The sequence below is a fragment of the Rhinolophus sinicus genome, linkage group LG14 (assembly GCF_036562045.2).
Source record: "Rhinolophus sinicus isolate RSC01 linkage group LG14, ASM3656204v1, whole genome shotgun sequence".
Classification (NCBI taxonomy): Eukaryota; Metazoa; Chordata; class Mammalia; order Chiroptera; family Rhinolophidae; genus Rhinolophus; species Rhinolophus sinicus.
Window position 1 is genome coordinate 1908749 of NC_133763.1, and position 19555 is coordinate 1928303.

At 43.6% G+C, this 19555-nt stretch overlaps 1 protein-coding gene across 1 annotated transcript in view; it reads right to left on the bottom strand.

The window, feature by feature from the left end:
* ATP6V0D2 (ATPase H+ transporting V0 subunit d2) overlaps positions 1-16373 on the bottom strand; it is a 33662-nt gene extending 17289 nt beyond the window's left edge. Inside the window, exons 1-2 of the mRNA XM_019726264.2 lie at positions 16122-16373; positions 5202-5373 (exon numbers count right to left, since the gene is read on the bottom strand). Of these exons, the coding sequence (XP_019581823.1) occupies positions 5202-5373; positions 16122-16251 (302 nt within the window). The 5' untranslated portion in view covers positions 16252-16373. The remainder of the gene's footprint in view (positions 1-5201; positions 5374-16121) is intronic.
* Between the last annotated feature and the right edge of the window lie 3182 nt (positions 16374-19555).

The following is a 19555-nucleotide window of genomic DNA, read 5'->3' on the forward strand; positions in this document are numbered from 1 at the left end:
TGAAAAACTACTCATAAGTCAGCATTGCCCAGGAGAGTGTATTTTAGAATAAGACTGCTGATCACGGCACAATTCCCAAACTCTTGGGAACTCTGGAACGTTTAGAAAACTTTTCTCTAATACTTAAGAGTCTCCGCCATCTTGATGTAACCCAACTGTTCAGATTAAAAATTCCTCAAACTTGTTCATTTCTTCCTACATCCGTGCCCTGGTTCCTACTCTTTTCTAGATGTAGAAAGCTTCCCTTCCCCACTGATTGCTAAAACTTGAGATCTTTCTCATCCTTTAAAGCCACATTCAAAGACCACATTTTTCATTAAGCTTTAAAACGGTCTCCAGCCAGAAGTGATGTCTTTTTTTCTCTCTGAATTTCTGTGTTTATATTTATCCTGGGGTGAATTTAATTTTCAGTACACATTGGCAGTAGCCGTGGTGAACATGAGAAATTGTTGGCTCGTCCATTCACAAATATTTATGACATCCCTAAGGAGATAAGACCTGGATTCCAGGACTACTGCCAGTGTCCAGTTATGTGTCCCGGGTGTCATTTTACCTGTTCATCTCAAATGAGATTTTTTTTTTTTTTTTAAGTAGCACTAATGCCACCCATCTTTATTAGTGACAATATCCTTAAAGTGAGGGACTGTGTTTGGTCCATTTTATGGCCTCCGAGAGTCAAGAACCATACTCGTGCAGAATAGAAACACAGCGATGACTTTTTTTCAGTCGACGAATACGTTTTCCTCTGTGTTCGTACAGTGATGTTAATTGGCTGCCCACCGGGTAAGCAGAAGTGAAGGAAGTAACTGCTACCTGGTATCTTCTAGCATCCTCGCTGCCTAGTTCTTGATTTTTCTGTACTTGTCCCTTGAGGAAATGTATGACATTAGAGAGATTATTCCAATGCCATCCCTTCTCTAGCCATGATTATAAATGTTACGTAAGTCATGGGGAAACACCAACGAGTGATTCTTCTGGCCAGTTAGATGGGTAAACTCCTACGTCTGTCACCCACTGCTCTCCACCTGGTCAGCAGCAGTGGTGGGTGGAGCTCGTCTTTATTATAATCAAAACACCAGTCACAACAGGTTTTAGAACATCTTATCTCACTCTCACCAGGAAAGAAAAAAACAGAGCTGAGAGGGTAGGAGAGAAACAGGGCTTTCATATATTGTTGGAGCAGGAGAGAACAATTGGCTAATATCTATTAAAATCTAAAATCTGCATATCCATTGACAAAGCAGTTTCGCTTCTGGGAATCCATCCTAAAGAAATCCTGGCATGAGAAAGCCAAGATATATGTACAATGAAGACACATAAATGAAACCACCTAGATGGACAGAAGGGGATGGTTAAACAAATTATGGTGCACCCAACACAATGGTGTATAATATATGCTTTAAATAAGATAGATCTATATATACTCATGTAGAAAATTCTTAATAGGTGATATAAAAAAGACAAATTGTATGTAATACATATAATATGATCTCCCTATTCTAAAATGAACAATAAAACTAACTATGTATGTATAGTTGTAAATATATATATATATATATGTTTGTTTGTTTATTTACAAACATAATTTTTTTACAAAAAAAGATTTGGAAAGCTATGCGTCAAACTTATGAGTGGTTACCTCCGGTTTTTGGCCTTTGGGAAATAGGTACTGAAGTATATAGTCTTTATCTCTGTTTCCTAATTTCTAAAATGCCAATAATATTATCGCCACTTGATAATGAATTTAATACACGTAAAGTGATTATAAAAGTGCTGACTTGTAGTGAGCACAAAATTGATTTTAATACAAACTCTTTTACTTTAAACACTTCTTTTCAATTCAAAAATGAACTAGAGAAAATAAGATCAAACTGGGCAGTGGCTATGTGGATCAGTAGAAGGGTGGATTTCCATCTCCAGGCGACAGACAGCCTCAAATCTCTTACTGAGCAATGGATTGCCGGGGAGAACCGGTTACTGGGATCAGTCATGCCCCCTAGTGGTTGATTGTTGCCTAACCAGAAAGTTGACAAAAAGCAGAGGAAAGATTTTGTTTCCCGCTGGGAGAGAACCGTCGTAGGGATAATGCCCTAAAAACTTTCACTTCCGTCGCCTTCACATCCTTAACCCTCGGACGCGAGTTTTGCTGATCTCGAGTGGCAATCGTGCTGTTGGCTCTGCTCTCTGCCTCATTTGCATCTGTTTTTCACCCCTAACATATTGGCCAATAAATAACCAATATTCAAGTGCTGTATAAAATATATAATTCTGAGTGGGCTGGAAGTATTTTTCTAGTTGTGTGTAAGGTGCTGCTAAATACAGGATTACATATGATTCAAGAAATATTCAGCGCCCGTCATGTACTACTGATTCTAGATATTGATAGAAAAAAAACTCATTCAGAGTTTACAGTGGAGAGAGTAAATTCAAACACGTCTATCACTAGTACCACTCTCGTGATGCTCACACTACCAAAACTGCCTTTCTACTCCCAGTTTTGTATTAAATTCTACCCAGGGCTTTGTGACTGCCTGCATTCTTATATAGTTTTTAAACATCACTAATGACTAGAGGTATTTGGAATTTTAAGCTTGTTTTTAAGAAACAATATATTTTAACTTGACCAATATGGTAGTTTCCTGTGAATAAGGAAATTTGCTTAATAACACTAAGGCAGCTCCTTCCAGGTTTAAGACTCTATAATTAGGAAACAATAAATCACGGAATCATCATGTAAGAAGAACCACTGACCAGACAACTCAGAGTCAGTCTTAGAGCATTTCCCCATATATTTGGGGGCAAATTTCCATCATGTGAGACCTGTCACGCAACCCAAAACGTACAAAACCTGGCAGCTTTCTGACTCAGTTAAAATTAGGCTGCCACCGTCCTGGGTAGATTTTCTGAATTCATTGACAATCTGAGAAACTAATCTTACAAAGCCTGCTGCTAACATTTATATAAAATCATGATCCCTCCACTTGTTAGATCTGTGAGCCAGCAAATTCACTGCTCTTGAGCTAATTTGCTCGTCCTTACGTGGTGATGATGAGGACTGAGTAAGTCTGGCCAGGAGGGTTCAGGAGACAAGATGCGAACCTCCCGTAGCAGAGCCCTCCTATAGGGTAGCACTCGGCAAACGGTGTCTAGTATTTTGGTTGCCACTTCTGCTACCACACAGGCCATCTTGCCTTGCAGCTCAGGGACCTTGAATGTCTCCATAATCACCCATAACAGACATTTTCACAGGAGGCATCACAGGCCACTGAAGAGTAGATGAAAACTTGGATCCGACTTGGTCCTAAGCCCAAGCCCTGTCCACTTTACCCCAACCATTGTATGTGTGTGTGTGTGTGTGTGTGTATGTGTGTGTGTGTGTGTGTGTGTGTGTGTGTGTGAAGGGGTGGATGGGGATGGGGCAGAGTCCTGGGAGCAAACCTGGCCCTTCTTTCCTCCCTTTTACATATTGCGTTTCTGCTTAAGATTTTGATTTTTAGGGAAGGATCTTGCAGGTTATCAACATACACCCACAAAATATTATCCGATGTGATAAAGCCCATCTTCCTTACGCTGCCATTGGGGACTTGCCATAAGCTGGCTGGAACTTCCTTCTCTGGCCTCCCTTCCCCCTGTCTCCCCTTCCTTTTCGGCACCCCGACCCCGGGGTTACTCATGAGTACGTGGCATTCTTGCCACCCACAGGCATCACCCGGATTCCCAGCCTTCTGGTCTCCAAACCGCCCCCCATCCCCAGGCACAGCAGCAAAGTCAGCCCTTCTGGGAAGGCTTTCCAGAATCCTCTCAGAGAAAGTGCTCGGGCTTTGGACTGAGTTAGGGCCAAATATATACCCAGTACTTATCCCTGACTAGCTGTGTACCTGTGGATTCCTAAAAACTGTCGGCAGTCGTGTCTTGCCAGTAATTAAAGCGCTAACCCACCGCGCCAATAGGAGTTGCAAGGGCACAGCAGAAACTCAGCGCCACCCGCACATCTCGGGCACACCCGTGGTCGCAACCCACCTAGAGCTACCTTGGTCATGGCCGCTTATGCTTCTTTGTTTTTATTTGCTTATTTACAGAAATGGTATAAGAGCAACTGGATAGCCAGTGTGTGTGTGTGTGTGTGTGTGGGATAATTTCAGCGGGATCCCTAGTCCCGTTCCTTCTGCAGAAATACATTCCAGATGAACCAAAGTTTTAAATATAAAAAAATGAAAGATCATCAACAATAAATGAATGGAAGAAAAGACAGGTGAATTTATTTATAACTTTGGAGTGGAGGAAGGATATAATAATCAGAACTCAATGAATGAAAAGAATGATGAGTGTATCTGAATAAAGATGTTCACTGTTTCTACAGAAAAAGAAAATTAGATTATACCAAACTGAGCATAAAAAATTTGTAACGTATTATGAATGGCTAACTGTGTTCATTTACAAAGAGCCCTCACATAGCGACAAAAAAATGCTGAATACTCCAACAAGAACAACAAAAAATAGGTAAAGTATTCAGTCAGGTAGCAAATACAGGTGACTAATGAATTGAAAGGATATTCAATTATGCTGATTAAGAAATAGAAATTAAAGCAAAGCGATATAACTTTTTTAACCTATTGGATGGGCAAAGATGGTATCTGATGTTGGTAATGGTCTAAGGATACAGGCTTTGTCATGCACTGTTTTTGGGGTGCAAATTAGTACTACTTTTGTTAAGTACAACTTGGACCTCTTTACTGGAGTAGAAAAAGAAAATTTACTACCATTGCTGGATGGGGGCTCCTTAGCCTGCTGCAGGGAAACCAGGAAAGGACACATGTGGCCTGAAGAACAATCTGTGACATTTCAGCCACACCCAGACAAGTGATCCAAAAATGTCACCTAGTATTTACCATCCGTCCCAGCAACACAAACGATTCAAGCATCAGCACCACTTACCATTTTTTAAAATGAGAACTGAAAACACTGCTTTATATGGAGGCGGCCACCACCACCTACCTAACCATGTTTGTAAATACGTGAAATCCATGTTCTAACAGTGAGCGTATCAGTTGCTGAGACTTGAATGTATTCAAACTTAGCAAACAATAGAAAAGGTCTTAGGCCTCCCGCTAGCCAAAAACCCCACCTGAGACCCCACCTGTGCCTGTTGGCATCATTGGCACGGCCACACTGGAGACTAACGGCTTCCCGCTACCACTTACGTCATGTAGGTGAAAAATGTGCTCAGGGGGTCCAGGGAATGGTTCCGGAAATACTCAAATTCTCTGCACAGCTTTTTCCTCATCTCGGTGTCAATTTTGGAAACAGTCAGAGGGTTCGTTTGGTTAGCCAAGAAGTTTCCATAATCCGTGGTCTGAAGATGAATCTTCAGATCTGAAATTTGAACGAAACCCCAAATCAGGTTAGATTTTGAATGTGCATGAATAGCTTTTGCAACGTTAATTGGATGCATTTATGATAAATGCATATTTAATTCTTCTTACCTCACTAGACCTTCACATAAGGTCTCTATATGATGTAGACTTGAGCGCTAATCTCTAAAGCAATAAAAAAAACCCTCAATGTGGACATTCTAGGGCAATATAAACATTTTCAGTGACCTGAAAAATCTAGCATCGTTTCGCACCGCTGATGAGAACATGAAGAAGCCCTTGATCCCCAGATGTCAAGTAGTTTTTACCGGAGCCAGTTGTAGTCGTTGGGAATAGCTGCTCGGAAGCTGTTGAGGACCGTAGGCTGCAGCCCAGCTCCGTGGGAAGAGACGGTGCTGGGTGTTATCAGCAGGTGTGGGAGAGGTGGAAGGGCAGCGTCAGATGAAGACACAGTCCCAGGGGCGAAGGGCCGAGTTTATACAGTAGAAGGCCTCGAACTAGCAGATGGGTCTCCTCACTCTTAAAATCCAACACCATTTCCGCAGCGCCATGCCAGCATTCTTGAAACGGATCGAATTCCAACGTTCTCTGTTGTTGCTTCCTCCTGAGCAAACCCCGTGTTTCGCAGCATGTGTTCTTGGCTGAACGCTGACCCCATTCTTCTGCCAGAGTCCCCCCTCTCCGAGACCCTTTCCAGATTTGTTCATCATAATGCATCCTTCAACATTAAAATAATAGTTACCGGTGACCGAGTGCTTGTGGTGTACCAGGCACTGGACTAAGCATGTATTATCTCATTTAATACTCATGGCAATCCTGGGAGGTAGGAATGATTTTCATCCCCTTTTACAGATAAGAAAACCGACGCTCAGCGTTTCCTAAGTTGTTCAAAATCACATTGATAAACAATTCAAAGCCAGGTTTATCTGACTTCAAAGCCACTTACAGTCTGTATTTTAGTGCCAGTCCATTCAATTAGGTTATCCATTGTTCAGTAAAGCGTTACTTCTGCTGGGCAGAATTATTCCATCTCACTCATCTGAATTTTGAAGTACTTTGGTAATACTTTAGCACAGCACCTGTCACAAGATGTGGGCAAGTCTTAAGTGTGTTAGCGGCAGAGGCAGTTCTACTAGCTTCGTTCCGTCCTTTATCTGTGGCTCCTGGTGAAGCACCCAGCCCTCAAGTGTTATTTCATGTCTGAATGTTAAAAACATCTCAGGCACCGTCTCGCACCCAGCGGGAGCCAATATGGCATCCTGGAGCTCACTGGGTTTTTGATTAAGTATCTGCCCTGTGCCATTACCACAGGAGACCCAAAGGTGGACGAGCCGTACTCCTCGTCCGCAAGGAAGCAGTCTGGTCAGGAAGGAGGCGCCACAAGCACAGGGTTCGACCGCGAGCCGGGTTCAGAGACAAAGGTCAGGACCTTGACTTATGGTCCCTGGGGATGGGAGCAGAGGGCCTGGGAAGGTTTCCTGGGGGACGTTAAGCCAGAGATGGACATTAAGGGGCTATGACGGAGCGAGAGGAAGGCAGTCGTGAATGAGTACAGGTGGGGCGTGTGCATGGGCTCACAGCAGCCGGGTGATGCTGAAGGACTCAGGAGAGAGGAGGAGGGGAGGAATAAGCAGGGGTGTGTGTCCCCAGGAAAGCTCGGTAGGACATCCTGTGTCCTGAGGTAACTGATGTGGACTGACAGCTCTGGTGGCTGTGTTGGGGTTGGGGGTAGGGGTGGGGGAGGGATTCTCAAGGAGACATTCAAGTGCTTCTGAGGACCTGCCCAGCACCCAGGCCTTCCTGGGACCTGCAGGATGCATGGGGACAGCGTTTTATCTGACTGCAGAGTTGACTTGCTCATGTATCTCCCTAATTCACTTCAATGTGCAAAATCATACTCCTCTTGTTCCGTTTGCCACGTCTTGTTTGTCTTTCATTCTGGCAGTTCTGGTGTGTACAGTTGGACAGTTTGCGTTCCTAGCGCTGAGGGATATTTGGCAACAGAAGGGACACACATGGAACTTCTTTCCAAACCATGATAGTTTGCTCGTGTGACATGTGTTTCTTTTAAGGGATAAAACTTCCAAACCTTTCAACTGCCAGCGAGACCCTGAAATTAAATGTCTCCAGCGGTTCAGACCCCAGAGGAAGCTTGTAATATGTACTCGATGGACAGGCAAATGCAGTGCAAGGAATACTTTTGCCCCAGAAGCAAAATGACCCAGGGGACACTTGCATTCAGATTCTAAGGAAAAAGTCTCAGGATCTGAAATGTTTGCTCCGAGAGGCTGATTGCCTGCCAGGAACAACAGCCATGGTTAGGCGTAGGTTTATCCTTTGCAAAATTGGTTCAGTAACTTTTCCCCCTGCATTTCCCCAAGTGCTTCCCTACATAAGTATGTGAAGAATAGGACTTTGTAGTCAAATAAATGGGAAGAAACAGGCTTCTTAACGGCAGGAATTGCAAGCCCTTTAACGCATTCATTTCAGTGATCTTGGGTACAGAATCTCCCCAGGCACCAGGAAACAGTGCGACCACCCACACAACACACTTTGGAAAATTATGCTGCCTTTCCATCCAGAGAAGTTGTGTGGCAAGTGGTGGTTTTTTTCTTTGTTATTCAAATGAGGAAGTGGAGTGTTTTCCAAGCTGTGGGATCGCTACCGAGTAAATCATTCCAAGAGCTCCCAAACGGAACTAGACTAAGAGGCTGGATTGGGTTCTTATAACACAGATCAGAGCATGTCACATGGACGAGTGTGTCTGCAGGTGTGTCCATGGGGTCACAGTGTCATACCTGAGACCACCTGGCTAGTGAGATAGGGCAAGGATCTGGGACTTCCTGGTTGTCTTCTGGTAAACTGTTGGGCAGATCAGGTTTAGAAAATGTCGAGAGATTTGGGGGTTTTGTTTGTTTGTTTTGTTTTTTCCTGGCAGCTTCTTGTTTGGGCCTTTCTATAAAAGGGAACATCCAGACTTTTCACTCTCCACGTAGGTGACGCCAGGGGAGCAGCTGCAGAGGTACCTGGGAAGGGTTCGATCCTCGCCCCACACTCTGCTGGTGCTGAACTCAGAAGTCATCAGGCCTTTCTGAACTCAGTTTCCTCATCTATAAAATGGGTATGGAATCTATGCTTTTGGGTTGTTGTTGTGGGGATTAAACAAGACGTAGGTGATGAGCCAGCATAGAGAAATCACTGCATAATGTTATTTCTTTCTTCTTGTCATGTGTACCCATCTACTTCAAAAATAAGCAGTGATGCTTAGGGTCCTGCAGCCGTCTCTTAAGTGACTCTCCCAGGCTCACTTCTCCTGCCTTTAACTCATTCAGTGTAATCTTTCCTAAAAATTATTTTGATCTCGTAACAATCCCACAAGTAGCTTGGAAAGTTTCTGGCAGATTAAATAAACAAACGAACAAAAAAACATTCACGACACTTGTAGAAAGGTTTACCATGGATGGAACAGTTGTGATACACATTCTGTTACCCGTAACAATCATCCCTATTTCACAGAAACGGAGGCTCAGAGAGACAACTTGTGCATGTTTTCCCTGCGTGCAAGTATTTGACTGGAGGTCAGGCACATCTCTTGTCTTTATCTCACATCTGGAAGCTCCATTGTCAGATCTTCAAAGTCCTTCAAAATGTTTCCCAGCTAAATTCCAGCCTTATCTCCAGGTATTCTAGTATTGCAGCCAAACTGGTTTACTCCACCCACTCACCTTTATTTTTCTTATCTGTAACTCCCGTGTTTCTCTGAAAATAAGACCTAGCCAGACAATCAGCTCTAATGCATCTTTTGGAGCAAAAATTAATATAAGACCTGGTATTATATTATATTATATTATATCATATCATATCATATCATATCATATCATATCATATCATATCGTACCTGATCTTATAGTAAAATAAGACCGGTCTTATATTAATTTTCACTCCAAAAGATACATTAGAGCTGATTGTCCAGCTAGGTCTTATTTTTGGGGAAACATGGTCTTTAGTGTTCCCTGTGGGCCTAGAATGTTTTGTCTGCTCAACTCTCCTCCCCTCCCCTCCCACCCCCAGCCCATTGGCATTTTCCCAACCTGCTCTCCTCCAAAGTCTGGTTCACTTTCAAATACATCTTCTATCAATAGGTTTCAACTGTTCTTGTGTTTTTGTTGTTTTCACTTGTTTATGAGATCCTCTCAACTAGATACCATTTAGAGAGTAAATAATGTCCTCTTTTTAATGTCCACCTAATCCAATTTCTATCACACAGATGCATTTCAAACATTAACAGATTCAGTTGTGGTGAAAACCTGGGACGGAGGAACCAGCGGCCCCACAGCACTTCCTTAGAGAGTTCAGTGCACATTCCAAGGGCTGAAACGCCTCATTTTGATTCTTATTCACCAGAATGGATATTTCCAGAACAAGTTGCTGTGCTCTGAAGGGGAATAGAATCAAAGACACAGAATCACGAATCACGTACCGAACACCTTAACCACAAAATGGGAAGCATTATTTCAGGAATTCAAGAGTCTTACAGAACAGGGGGGAACTAATTCTTGCTGCATAGACACTGCTGCTCAGGGGTGCTTAGCATTTCCTGGGAATGCTTATGATGTACAGTTTACAAAACACCTTCAGAAATCTCTGGTTGCCCTGGAAACTGAGGGTTGACCAGGGAGGGAGTTGTCCTGTAAGCATCAGATAAGGACGCAAGAGCTGCAAGTCCAGCGGTGCCAGGAGGCAGAGAGCCAGACTTGAACCCAAACGCAGACGTTTCTACTGTGGTTTAGCACTCCTACTATGTGTTTTAGAACTCCTACTATATGCAAAACACAGCCTGAGGCTGGTGGAGCTGGCGGGAAAGTATAAGGTGAAGTTTCTGCCCTTCTTTATTTAATGGGATTTATTAAAATTTCAGCTTTATTGAGGCCTGATTGTAAGCTACTTAAAGTGTACGTTTGTGGTGATTCGGTACTTAAACACTGTGGAAGAATCCCCCACACACTTAACCCGCATACATCTCTACCACCTCACATATTTGCAGTTTCTGGCCTCAGAAGCTTTGCACTATAGGAGGGGCTAAGGCCATTATTCATTCTTGACTTAGGCCCCTACCTGATCATTCAGGGGGCTAGATAGACAAGGGGACACGTCCTGCCCCAGGGGGACACACCTGTGCAGTGTCACAGCCGCTCTGCAGGACTAGGTCCACTGCTAGGTACAGCAGAAGAAGGTGTGTTCTCCAGGCAAACGGAATCTGTCACCGAAGGAAACCTTAGAAAAAATAGAGGGTTCTGACGAAATGCTCACCGGGTACGGACGGGACAGACCGCTCAAGCCTGTGAGTTAAGCGAGAAGCTCATGCTGCCTGACGAAAAGCCATGTTGCAAAACATAACTCAGCCGAGTAAATTTAAAGCTTGCCTTGGCTCGATCAAGCCATTCATAAATCGGGTAGCATCCCATCCAGCAAACAGAGGGGTGCTCCAAGGAGTTGTGCAAAAATGGGAGGTTTTTACAGAAAAAAGGGTGGGCAAGGGAGCTATTAGTGAAAGAAAGGATTAGTTTCAGTTTGTTGTGGGGGAAGGAAATGGCCAGGGCTTTTATCAGGCAGGTGCCTCTTCTTCCTATGGGGAGTGGGGAGGGCCCAGGTGAGAGGCTACCTCATGGAAAGTTCCAGACTGGTTGATGAAGGTTACATTTCTGGGAGGTCAGGTAGTAAACCTAGGTTTGGTGCCATGGGTTTTTAGCATGAGTGACACCGTTTGGGGCCTGTGGTTTCTCTTCAACGGCCACTGAAGTGTTTTTGAACAGGGCAGCGAGCATCTTGGACATGCACTTTTAACACAAGGCAGAAAAGATAGGTGCTATCATTGCAGGTATAAATAGTATCTAAAGGAGCACGGAGAAAGCCCTTAGAAATAAGAGTGTTCCTTCCATAGATATTTTTAAAGTTAAAATTAGGTTGTCAGAGGAGCGGGGATTGGGGTGGAAAAAGTGGGTGAATTGGGTCAAAAATGTATAAACTTCCAGTTACAAAGTCAGTCAGTCATGGGGTTGTATTGTACAGCATGGGATCTCTAGGTAATACCCCGTTTCCCCGAAAATAAGACCTAGCCGGACCATCAGCTCTAATGCATCTTTTGGAGCAAAAATTAATATAAGGCCCGGTATTATATTACATTATATTATATTATATTATATTATATTATATTATATTATATTATATTATATTATATTATATTATATTATATTATATTATATGACCCGGTCTTATAGTAAAATAAGACTGGGTCTTATATTAATTTTTTGCTCCAAAAGACGCATTAGCGCCGACTCTCCAGCTAGGTCTTACTGTCAGGGAAACATGGTAATACTGTACTACATGTTTGAAAATGCTAAGAGAGTGAATCCTAATAGTTCTCATCACAAGACAAAAACATTTGTAACTATGTACAGTGACAGATGTGAACTAAGCTTACTGTGATCGTTTTGTAATATATACATATATCGAATTGTTATGAAATTAGTACGTTATATGTCAGTTATATCTCCAACAATTTTTATGAAAAGCAGGTGTTAGATATAAATACAGGTGAACAGTGAAAGGTGTCCTCTACTTGTCACCCGTTCACCACCCCCACCCACTCATTTGCGGCCCAGGTAACTACTATTTTTAATTTTTGGGGGATCCTTTCACAGTTTCTTAGACAATCATATAGAAAATATGTTTTAAACTGACTTGCTTTGCTCATTAAAAAGCATCCTGTCCACAGACCTCTCCCCCTTGCCTCCTCAGTTAGTGTAGCTACGCGATCTTTCTGTATCCGTCCTCTTGAGCACGTCCTCAGGCTCGCTCCTTTTTTCCCTGCTGCAGAATGTGCCATTGTGTGCCTGCCCATAAGTCACCCACCCAGGGCCCTGCAGACAGGTACTGATTTGGTTCCTTCCCTCTTTCGCTATTCCACACAGAGTCCCGGCCGAGTGCACTGTATGCATATCTGGACTCTGGGTAGGAGCCACCCACTTGCCCTGCTGAGGGGCGTTATTTATTTTATTCCCCAGCATGGAAGCCCTTTTAAGGCCTGCCTTTGCCATCTTTGCTTCTTTGGCACTCACTCTATGGTTGTTGAATTAATTCCCACGTGAAGGCACACTTGGAACTGAATGAAATCCGCATCCCTCGAAAAGGACAGACTTGTTAGTGAGAGATAGTCTGTGCCTCCCGCTCCCTTCTGAAAACGGTGGCAGAGAGGATACAGTAAAGGCTCATCCCAGAGACTGCTCGCCACCCCTGCGAGCAGCACTTTCACCGTGTATTTTAGAAAACACCGTTCACTACCAAACTCTAGAGCTCTGAAGTATTAATTCTACCACCCTGTCTTTTCTGAAGAGGAAAGAATATTTACAACAGTCTTGTTTGTAACTTTTTTTTTTTTAATCTGATGAAAATAGCAGCATTGCTGTGAAAAGATACGGAGGAAACTTAAATGCATGTGACTAAGTGAGAGAAGCCAATCTGAAAAGGCTACACATTGTATGATTCCAATTTTATGACATTCTGGAAAAGGCAGAACTGTGGAGACAGTAAAAGGATCTGTGGTTGCCAGAGATTGGGAGGCAGGGGGAGGGAGAATAGGCAGAGTACAGATTTTAGGGCAAACCTAAAACCACTCTATAAAGATAGTCTTAATACAAATACAGCAGTGCTAATTCTTTCAAAGAATATTTTATGGCCCTTTGATGTTATAATTTTGGTTCAAGTCTCTTTTAAAGAACTTGGAAGTTTCTGTGTGGACACACCTCCAAACAGACTGGTGGAACAGGCCACGTAGAGCAGCTTCCCACTTGCCTATGGGAAGGACTGAGTCACAGAGTGTCCCAGTGACCGATTCACCATCAGTCAGGGGCAGGCACTGGAATAAATGAGTATTTCTGAGCACACACACACAGTTATGCACAATTATAAAGACTAGGACTTTTCAGAGCTTGTCTGGACAATCCTCATTTTCTATCTTCCAACCCCGTGTGTCCCTTGTACATGGTTCTAAACAATTTGTTGATCTCAGGACACTTTTCCTTAAGACCAGAGGACTTTAAAAGACTAAAGGCACATTTAATTTTTGCCAAGTTAGCTTTTCTTTGACAGAAAGTGCCTGCTTTGACACAGAGTACCCCCTTGACACTACTCTGTGTTATCCATCATCTGTACGGTGCATAATGTATGCACAAAGAAGCAGAAATCCCTGAGTCCTCAACGTCTGTCCCAATACGTGTCTCAATTTCTTCTCTTCGACTCTTCAGTCAGCTGGGAAGGTGGCTGGGTTTCTCTCAGTTCATGCTCACATGCAACAGATACAGAGCTGCCCACATGTCCTTTCCTTCCCGACAGCCCTGTGAAATAATCGGGTAGGGTGGACCTTATTATTTTCACTATCAAAATGGCGCTGCCATCAGTGGGGACCTATTCATGTATCTTCAACTCACGCTCAGGCACAGACATCTTAGGGGAAAACAGATGCGAATACCTGTGTCCTCAACCCCTGCCAAGAGTGTTTGGTTAGTCACAGCCACTGTAAGCCTCAGTGTTCTCAGCTGTTAACTACAGACACGAAATCCTTATTTTATCCAGACTGATGTTCTCAGCAGTCTTTCTAACCCATAGTTTGAGGGCTCTCGCTTCATGTTCCTGGGAGCCCCCAAACAGTACATTGGCACAGATTCAAAAATAGTTGTGAAACAAATGGTTGAAAAAATATGTATTATCAGGAGGAAAGAAAGATAGAAACCACGAGACACAATGACAGTAAAAAGATGGTGGGTGTGACAGGGTTTCTTAGCCAGGGTGCAGGGATCGCATTGGTGGTCCTTGAGCCACTGATACCATATGGAAAATTCGGTTTGTGTGCCCCCTGTGTGTTTTACCAAGACAGTTCTTGACAGTGAGTTGGCTAAACCTTGTTGTGTATCCTGCAGACATTGTCTGTATTGTTTGTGTTTAAATTTGCATTCCTTTACTTACTTAAAAGCTTGACTGAAAACTAAACACAAATTATTCAAATTGCTTCTCTCAGAAGCATTCTTGCTGCCCTGCTTTCATTATTTTTTTTCTACCTCAAATTATTCAGATTTTCTAAACACGATTAATACTCTCCAATCACCAAAGTCCTAATATAATATGCTCAAGTCATTTAGGGGTTGGGATTGCATTGTAATTATTTGCAGCCAACAGAGTTAGTTATCATCTCAAAGACTTTTCTAGCTGTTTCCATTGCTAACAAAAGGAGAGGGTTTCTGTCAGCGTGGGCAGTTCTCCCTTCACTCTGGCTGCAACCGGCAGAACCACGAACACGTGACCTCAGGACCTGAGCCCCACTTGGGAAGCTGCAAAGTCACCTTCACGTTTTCCAGTTTGTTTTTCCTTCTAGTACTTGTCCTGCCAGTCTCGATTCTTACTGCTTTCTTGCTTTTTCTAGACTAATCTGGAAGTTTTAAAGCACCTTATCATTGACATATACAATATTGATTTGATTAGTACGTTTCAGAATGAGCGAGTGTAGCCATTTTTAAGAATGTAAACACTGTATTAGAGACGCGAAATCTTTGGCAAGGTTTTGAAAATACTGTGGCTTAAAGATAATTTTCAGAGAGGAGGGGGAGACGGGAAGGTGTCAAAGGGTTCCTGTCCAGCATTGAGCCTGTAGTTCACACACACACAGACACACACACATAATGATGAAAGGCAGGAGGAAACGTTTGGAGGTGATAGGTTTATGGCATAAATTGTGGGGATGGTGTCACGGATGTATACTTATCCCTAAACTCATCCACTTGCGTATGTGAAATGTGTACAGCTTTTGTATGTCAACTGTACCTCAGTAATCAGTGGTTTAAAAAAAAGATAATTTCCATTTGCAGAGTCCTTCACAGTTCTAACACGTCTCTCAAGTGTTGCCACATTTATTTCTCCAAACAACCAGCAAAGCAGGCTTTGCCATGGTTACCACGAGGCTTTGAGCCCTAGGTCACCTACCGAGGCTCGGCAGAGGTCAAAGTCAGGACTTTTGGTTCCAGGGCTGGCCCCACCTCATGCCCCTCTGTGGATATTTTGAAACTTCAGTTAAAGACAAACATGAAATAAATTCTCATGTCAATAGATACTGAGAATCTGGGGAGAGAATAAAATTCTCTGGTCCAAAGTTCTTAGCATTTTTTTCCCCATAGATCCCTGGGCAGGTTAGTGACGTCTTTCTCCAAATAATATTTATAAATATGTAGAGTGAAAATACATAGCATTATGAAGGAAACCAAATATATTAAACTATAATTATCAAGATATTGTAAAGCATGTAACACCGTACTTCTTGATTAATACATTGAATATCAAGATTAAAAGATGAGTGCAATAGCTACTATAATTTTGAAGTAGTGAAAACATCAATGATATTTTAAAGCATCTACAAGAATTGGCTAGGCATAGGAAAAGACTAACTTCTTTTGGTGACAAAATACCAACCCTGGTAATTTGTTGCCTACATTCATAGTGAAAGGAAATGCTAAATTCCACTTAAAGAATATTGAACATGGAGATGTAATTTTTTTTTCCGTCCATGTTCATGGACACCTGCAGTCTGGGCCTTGGGAGTAAGAACTTGATCTGGGCTCCCAGGCCAGAGACCATGGTCCCTTTTCCATGCTTCCTGGGAGCAGCATCGTTTCCTGGCTCAATGGCCAGAGGAGCAGGGCCTACCTTCCAGAGTCTCGCACTGGACCAGGTTGATGTAGTCCTGTTGCGTCAGGAGGCTGGCTTTGCATCCTCGCACCAGGCCCTCCAGGTAGCCGTGGTCCACATTAAAGTACAGCTCGGCGCTTTCCAGCATGGGGACAGTGATCACGCGGAAACAGCTCTGTGTCCTGGGCAGCCCCTGAGGATGTGCACCAGTCTGGGAAAGTGCTGGCAGTTCCCAGGAGTTATCAGGAAGCCGGCTATCAGCTGACGGTCAGGGTTTGCATGACCAGTTTCCTCCAGTTTCAGTGACTTTGAACACAGCATGCTCAGCTCTGTATTTACAGCAACAATGAATCAGCCAGAGAACCATCCACCCAGGAAGCCACCACTGCTGGGAGGAGGAGAGGAAGGGAGTAGGAGGGGGTCAGGACCAGCTGGTCCCACCCAGCACCACCAGCCCCACCGGCCCCTTCCCAGCTGTGCCATTGGAAGACCAGAAACACCTAAATGTTTTGTAAACATTCCTCCCACCATCAGAGCTTCTGAGCTTTCAACTGTAAATTACATGTGTCCTAAGTTTCTTCAGGACTATTAATGTGAAGAAAGAGAGGGCATTTTTTAAAAATTAAGTGATGTGAATGGATCCATTATGAACAGGCAGTTTGAAGAATCCTGAGAAGCTAATTCAGCAACACTGGTGCTTGTTAAACAAACTAAAGCAATCATCCCTGTTTTTGTTTTAAACTTTAAATCATTTTATTATGGGACATTTCAAACATATGCAAAAGGAAGCAATACCGTAAATGACCCCCGTGTATCCTTCACCCAGCTTCAATAATTACCCGCTCACGGTCAGTCCTGGATCAGCTTTCCGGGGACCAGCAGGCTTTTTCTGTAGAGGGCCAGATAGTAAATATTTCAGGCATTGTGGGCCATACAATCTTTGTTGCTAGCACTCAACCCAGCCATTGTAGCAGGAAAGCAGCCACGGGCCACACAGAAATGAATGAGCATGACTGTGTTCCAATAAAACTTTATTTACAAAAACAGATGGGGGGCCTGATTCAGCCTCTGGGCCATAGTTTGCCAACCCTCCCTGATCTGTACCTTTGTCCACTTCCTCCCCACGCTGGGTTATTATCAAGTAAATCTAAAATATCATATTATTTAATCCATAACTATTTCAGTATCTCAAAAAGATAAAGATCTTTTTAGAATAAAATCACCATTCTATTATAATACTTAAAGTTATTTCTTAAGAGTAAATCTATAATAAATCTATGTTTAAATGTTCTCAACTTAATTTTTTTTTTTCCACACTTGGTTTATTTGAATGAGGAGATGTGAAATTTGGTTTACATATCACTTAACTTTCTTTTAGGTACACCTCCCCTCCCACTGGCCCTGCATTTTGTTTAGGAAATTGGGTCACATGTTCTACAGAGCTTTCCATGGTTTGGAATTTGCTGACTGCATCTTGAGGTGTCGTTTAACTTGTTGCCCTGTCTCCTGTAATTCCTATCAGTTGGTAGTTAGATCTGGAGGCTAGATCACTTCTATGTTAGTTTTTCTCTTTGTTTCTTTTTTTTGCAACACAGCAGTACTGAGTATTTCCATCAGGATGCCTGTAATGGCTGCCCCCCTCTTTTTTTTTTTACATGTCAGTAGCCACTCATGATCACCACCTAGATCCAGTTTCATTGGGAGACACAAAGCAATCTGCATATGGCCACTGCCTGTGCCATGCTTGGAAGTGCCTCAAGAGGCCAAGATGCAAACCGATGCCGACTGTCACTAGTGCCGGGCTTAGGGCTGCTCAGCCAGAGGTACAGGACACGCCAAAGCCAGATGCTGCTTGTCTGGGTTTTGTGAACCTTTGAGAGACTTTAGGAAAGTCTGTAGCATGACCCAAGACAGGCCGTTTGTATGGAGAAGCCACTGAAAGTGGCTTGAGTGGGTCCGAGAATTGAGTGGGGTGTGGTCTCAGGGAATCAGTAGGGCGGGGCAGACAAAAGGTGATAGCCAGTGTAATGGAGACTCGGATATGACATCTGTGTGCATGCGTGTGTGCGTGTGTCTGCACGCAGGGAGGGGGAGGGCTCAACAAAGAAACAATGGCTTCTGCCAGCTGCCCTTCCAGCCCTCACTCTGAAGCCAGACCACTCATTTCCCCCCATATGTCCCTGTCACTTCTCTCGCTGCTGCCCCAGTGCTGGAGCTCAGAGCCAGTGATTCTGTAGGCAAGTCCATGTGCGGTCCCTTTATGAGGAGCACCTGGGAGTGCAGCCGCCCTCCATCTCACTTAGCCACAGTTTCTGCTGGTTTTTCACAGTGAGCATTTATGGGGACTTCTCTCCCCGGCACTGGAACCCTGGGCTGGGGGTCCTGGTGTGGTGCGGGGACCCCTTGCTCCTTCTGGGGGACCTCTGTAGCTGAGATATCCCTCCTGATTTTTAATGGTCACACACAGGTGTGGGACCAGCCCGTTCCGCATCTCTGCCCCTCCTACCAGTCTCGAGGTGGCTTCTTCTGTATGTCCTTCATTGTAGGGCTTCGGCTTAGCAAGAATTCAGGTGATGCTCAATGATGGTTGTTTTGTAGTTTAGTTGTAATTTTGATGTGGTCCTGAGAGGAGGCAAGCACTGCGTTTACCTACTCCACCATTTTGACTGGAACTCTCAAACTTTTCAACATCAACTATTGGGTGTCCTTGTACACAGTTCATATAAGCAAGGCAGGACAAATGCTTAACTGGTTCCATTTTCTTATCAGTTTTCCAAATAATGAGTTGGGTTTTTTAAAAATCAAAGGTATAGCTATTAACTCCTGGATTTAAACTCAGTCACCATGTTCTTTGGCTCTAACTCTGGTAGTTTTTGATAGTTTCCTTGCTTTCTGTAACGACGGGATGTTCCATGCTCATTTTGTACATTTTCTGCCCAGACCTGAACTGGGCCACTCATCCGAGGTGCTCCGGTTTGACCTCACCATTCTGCACGCGCGTTCAGTACAAGGCCAGTCTCTGCAGTGCTGTGGGCAGGATGGCAGGTGGTATGATGCCCCACACTGTTCCCTGAAAGCCAAGGTCACCACACACGGGTGGCACTCAACAGACAAGCTCAGCAGAGGCAGTGCTTTTGCAGATGGGTTCAAGGTTACCTTTCCTTAACTTTTCCCTCCAGTCCTGAAGTGTTTCTAATTAGAACATGTCAACGCAAAACAGACCTCCCCTATCAGTGCAAGAAAAACATCATGCTGAAGAACTGAGTCTTAAAGCCACAGGAACTTAACTCTTGAACTCTTGTGTATGTTCTCCAAGAATCTCAGCCTGATTAGAGTGGATTTCAGTGAGGAAAAACCAGAAAGCCTGTGACTGAGTCAGCCCAGGAACTCTGCAGGCAAACCCCAGACTGCCCCGCACCGATTCAGAGCAGCTATCACATTCCCCGCCAGGG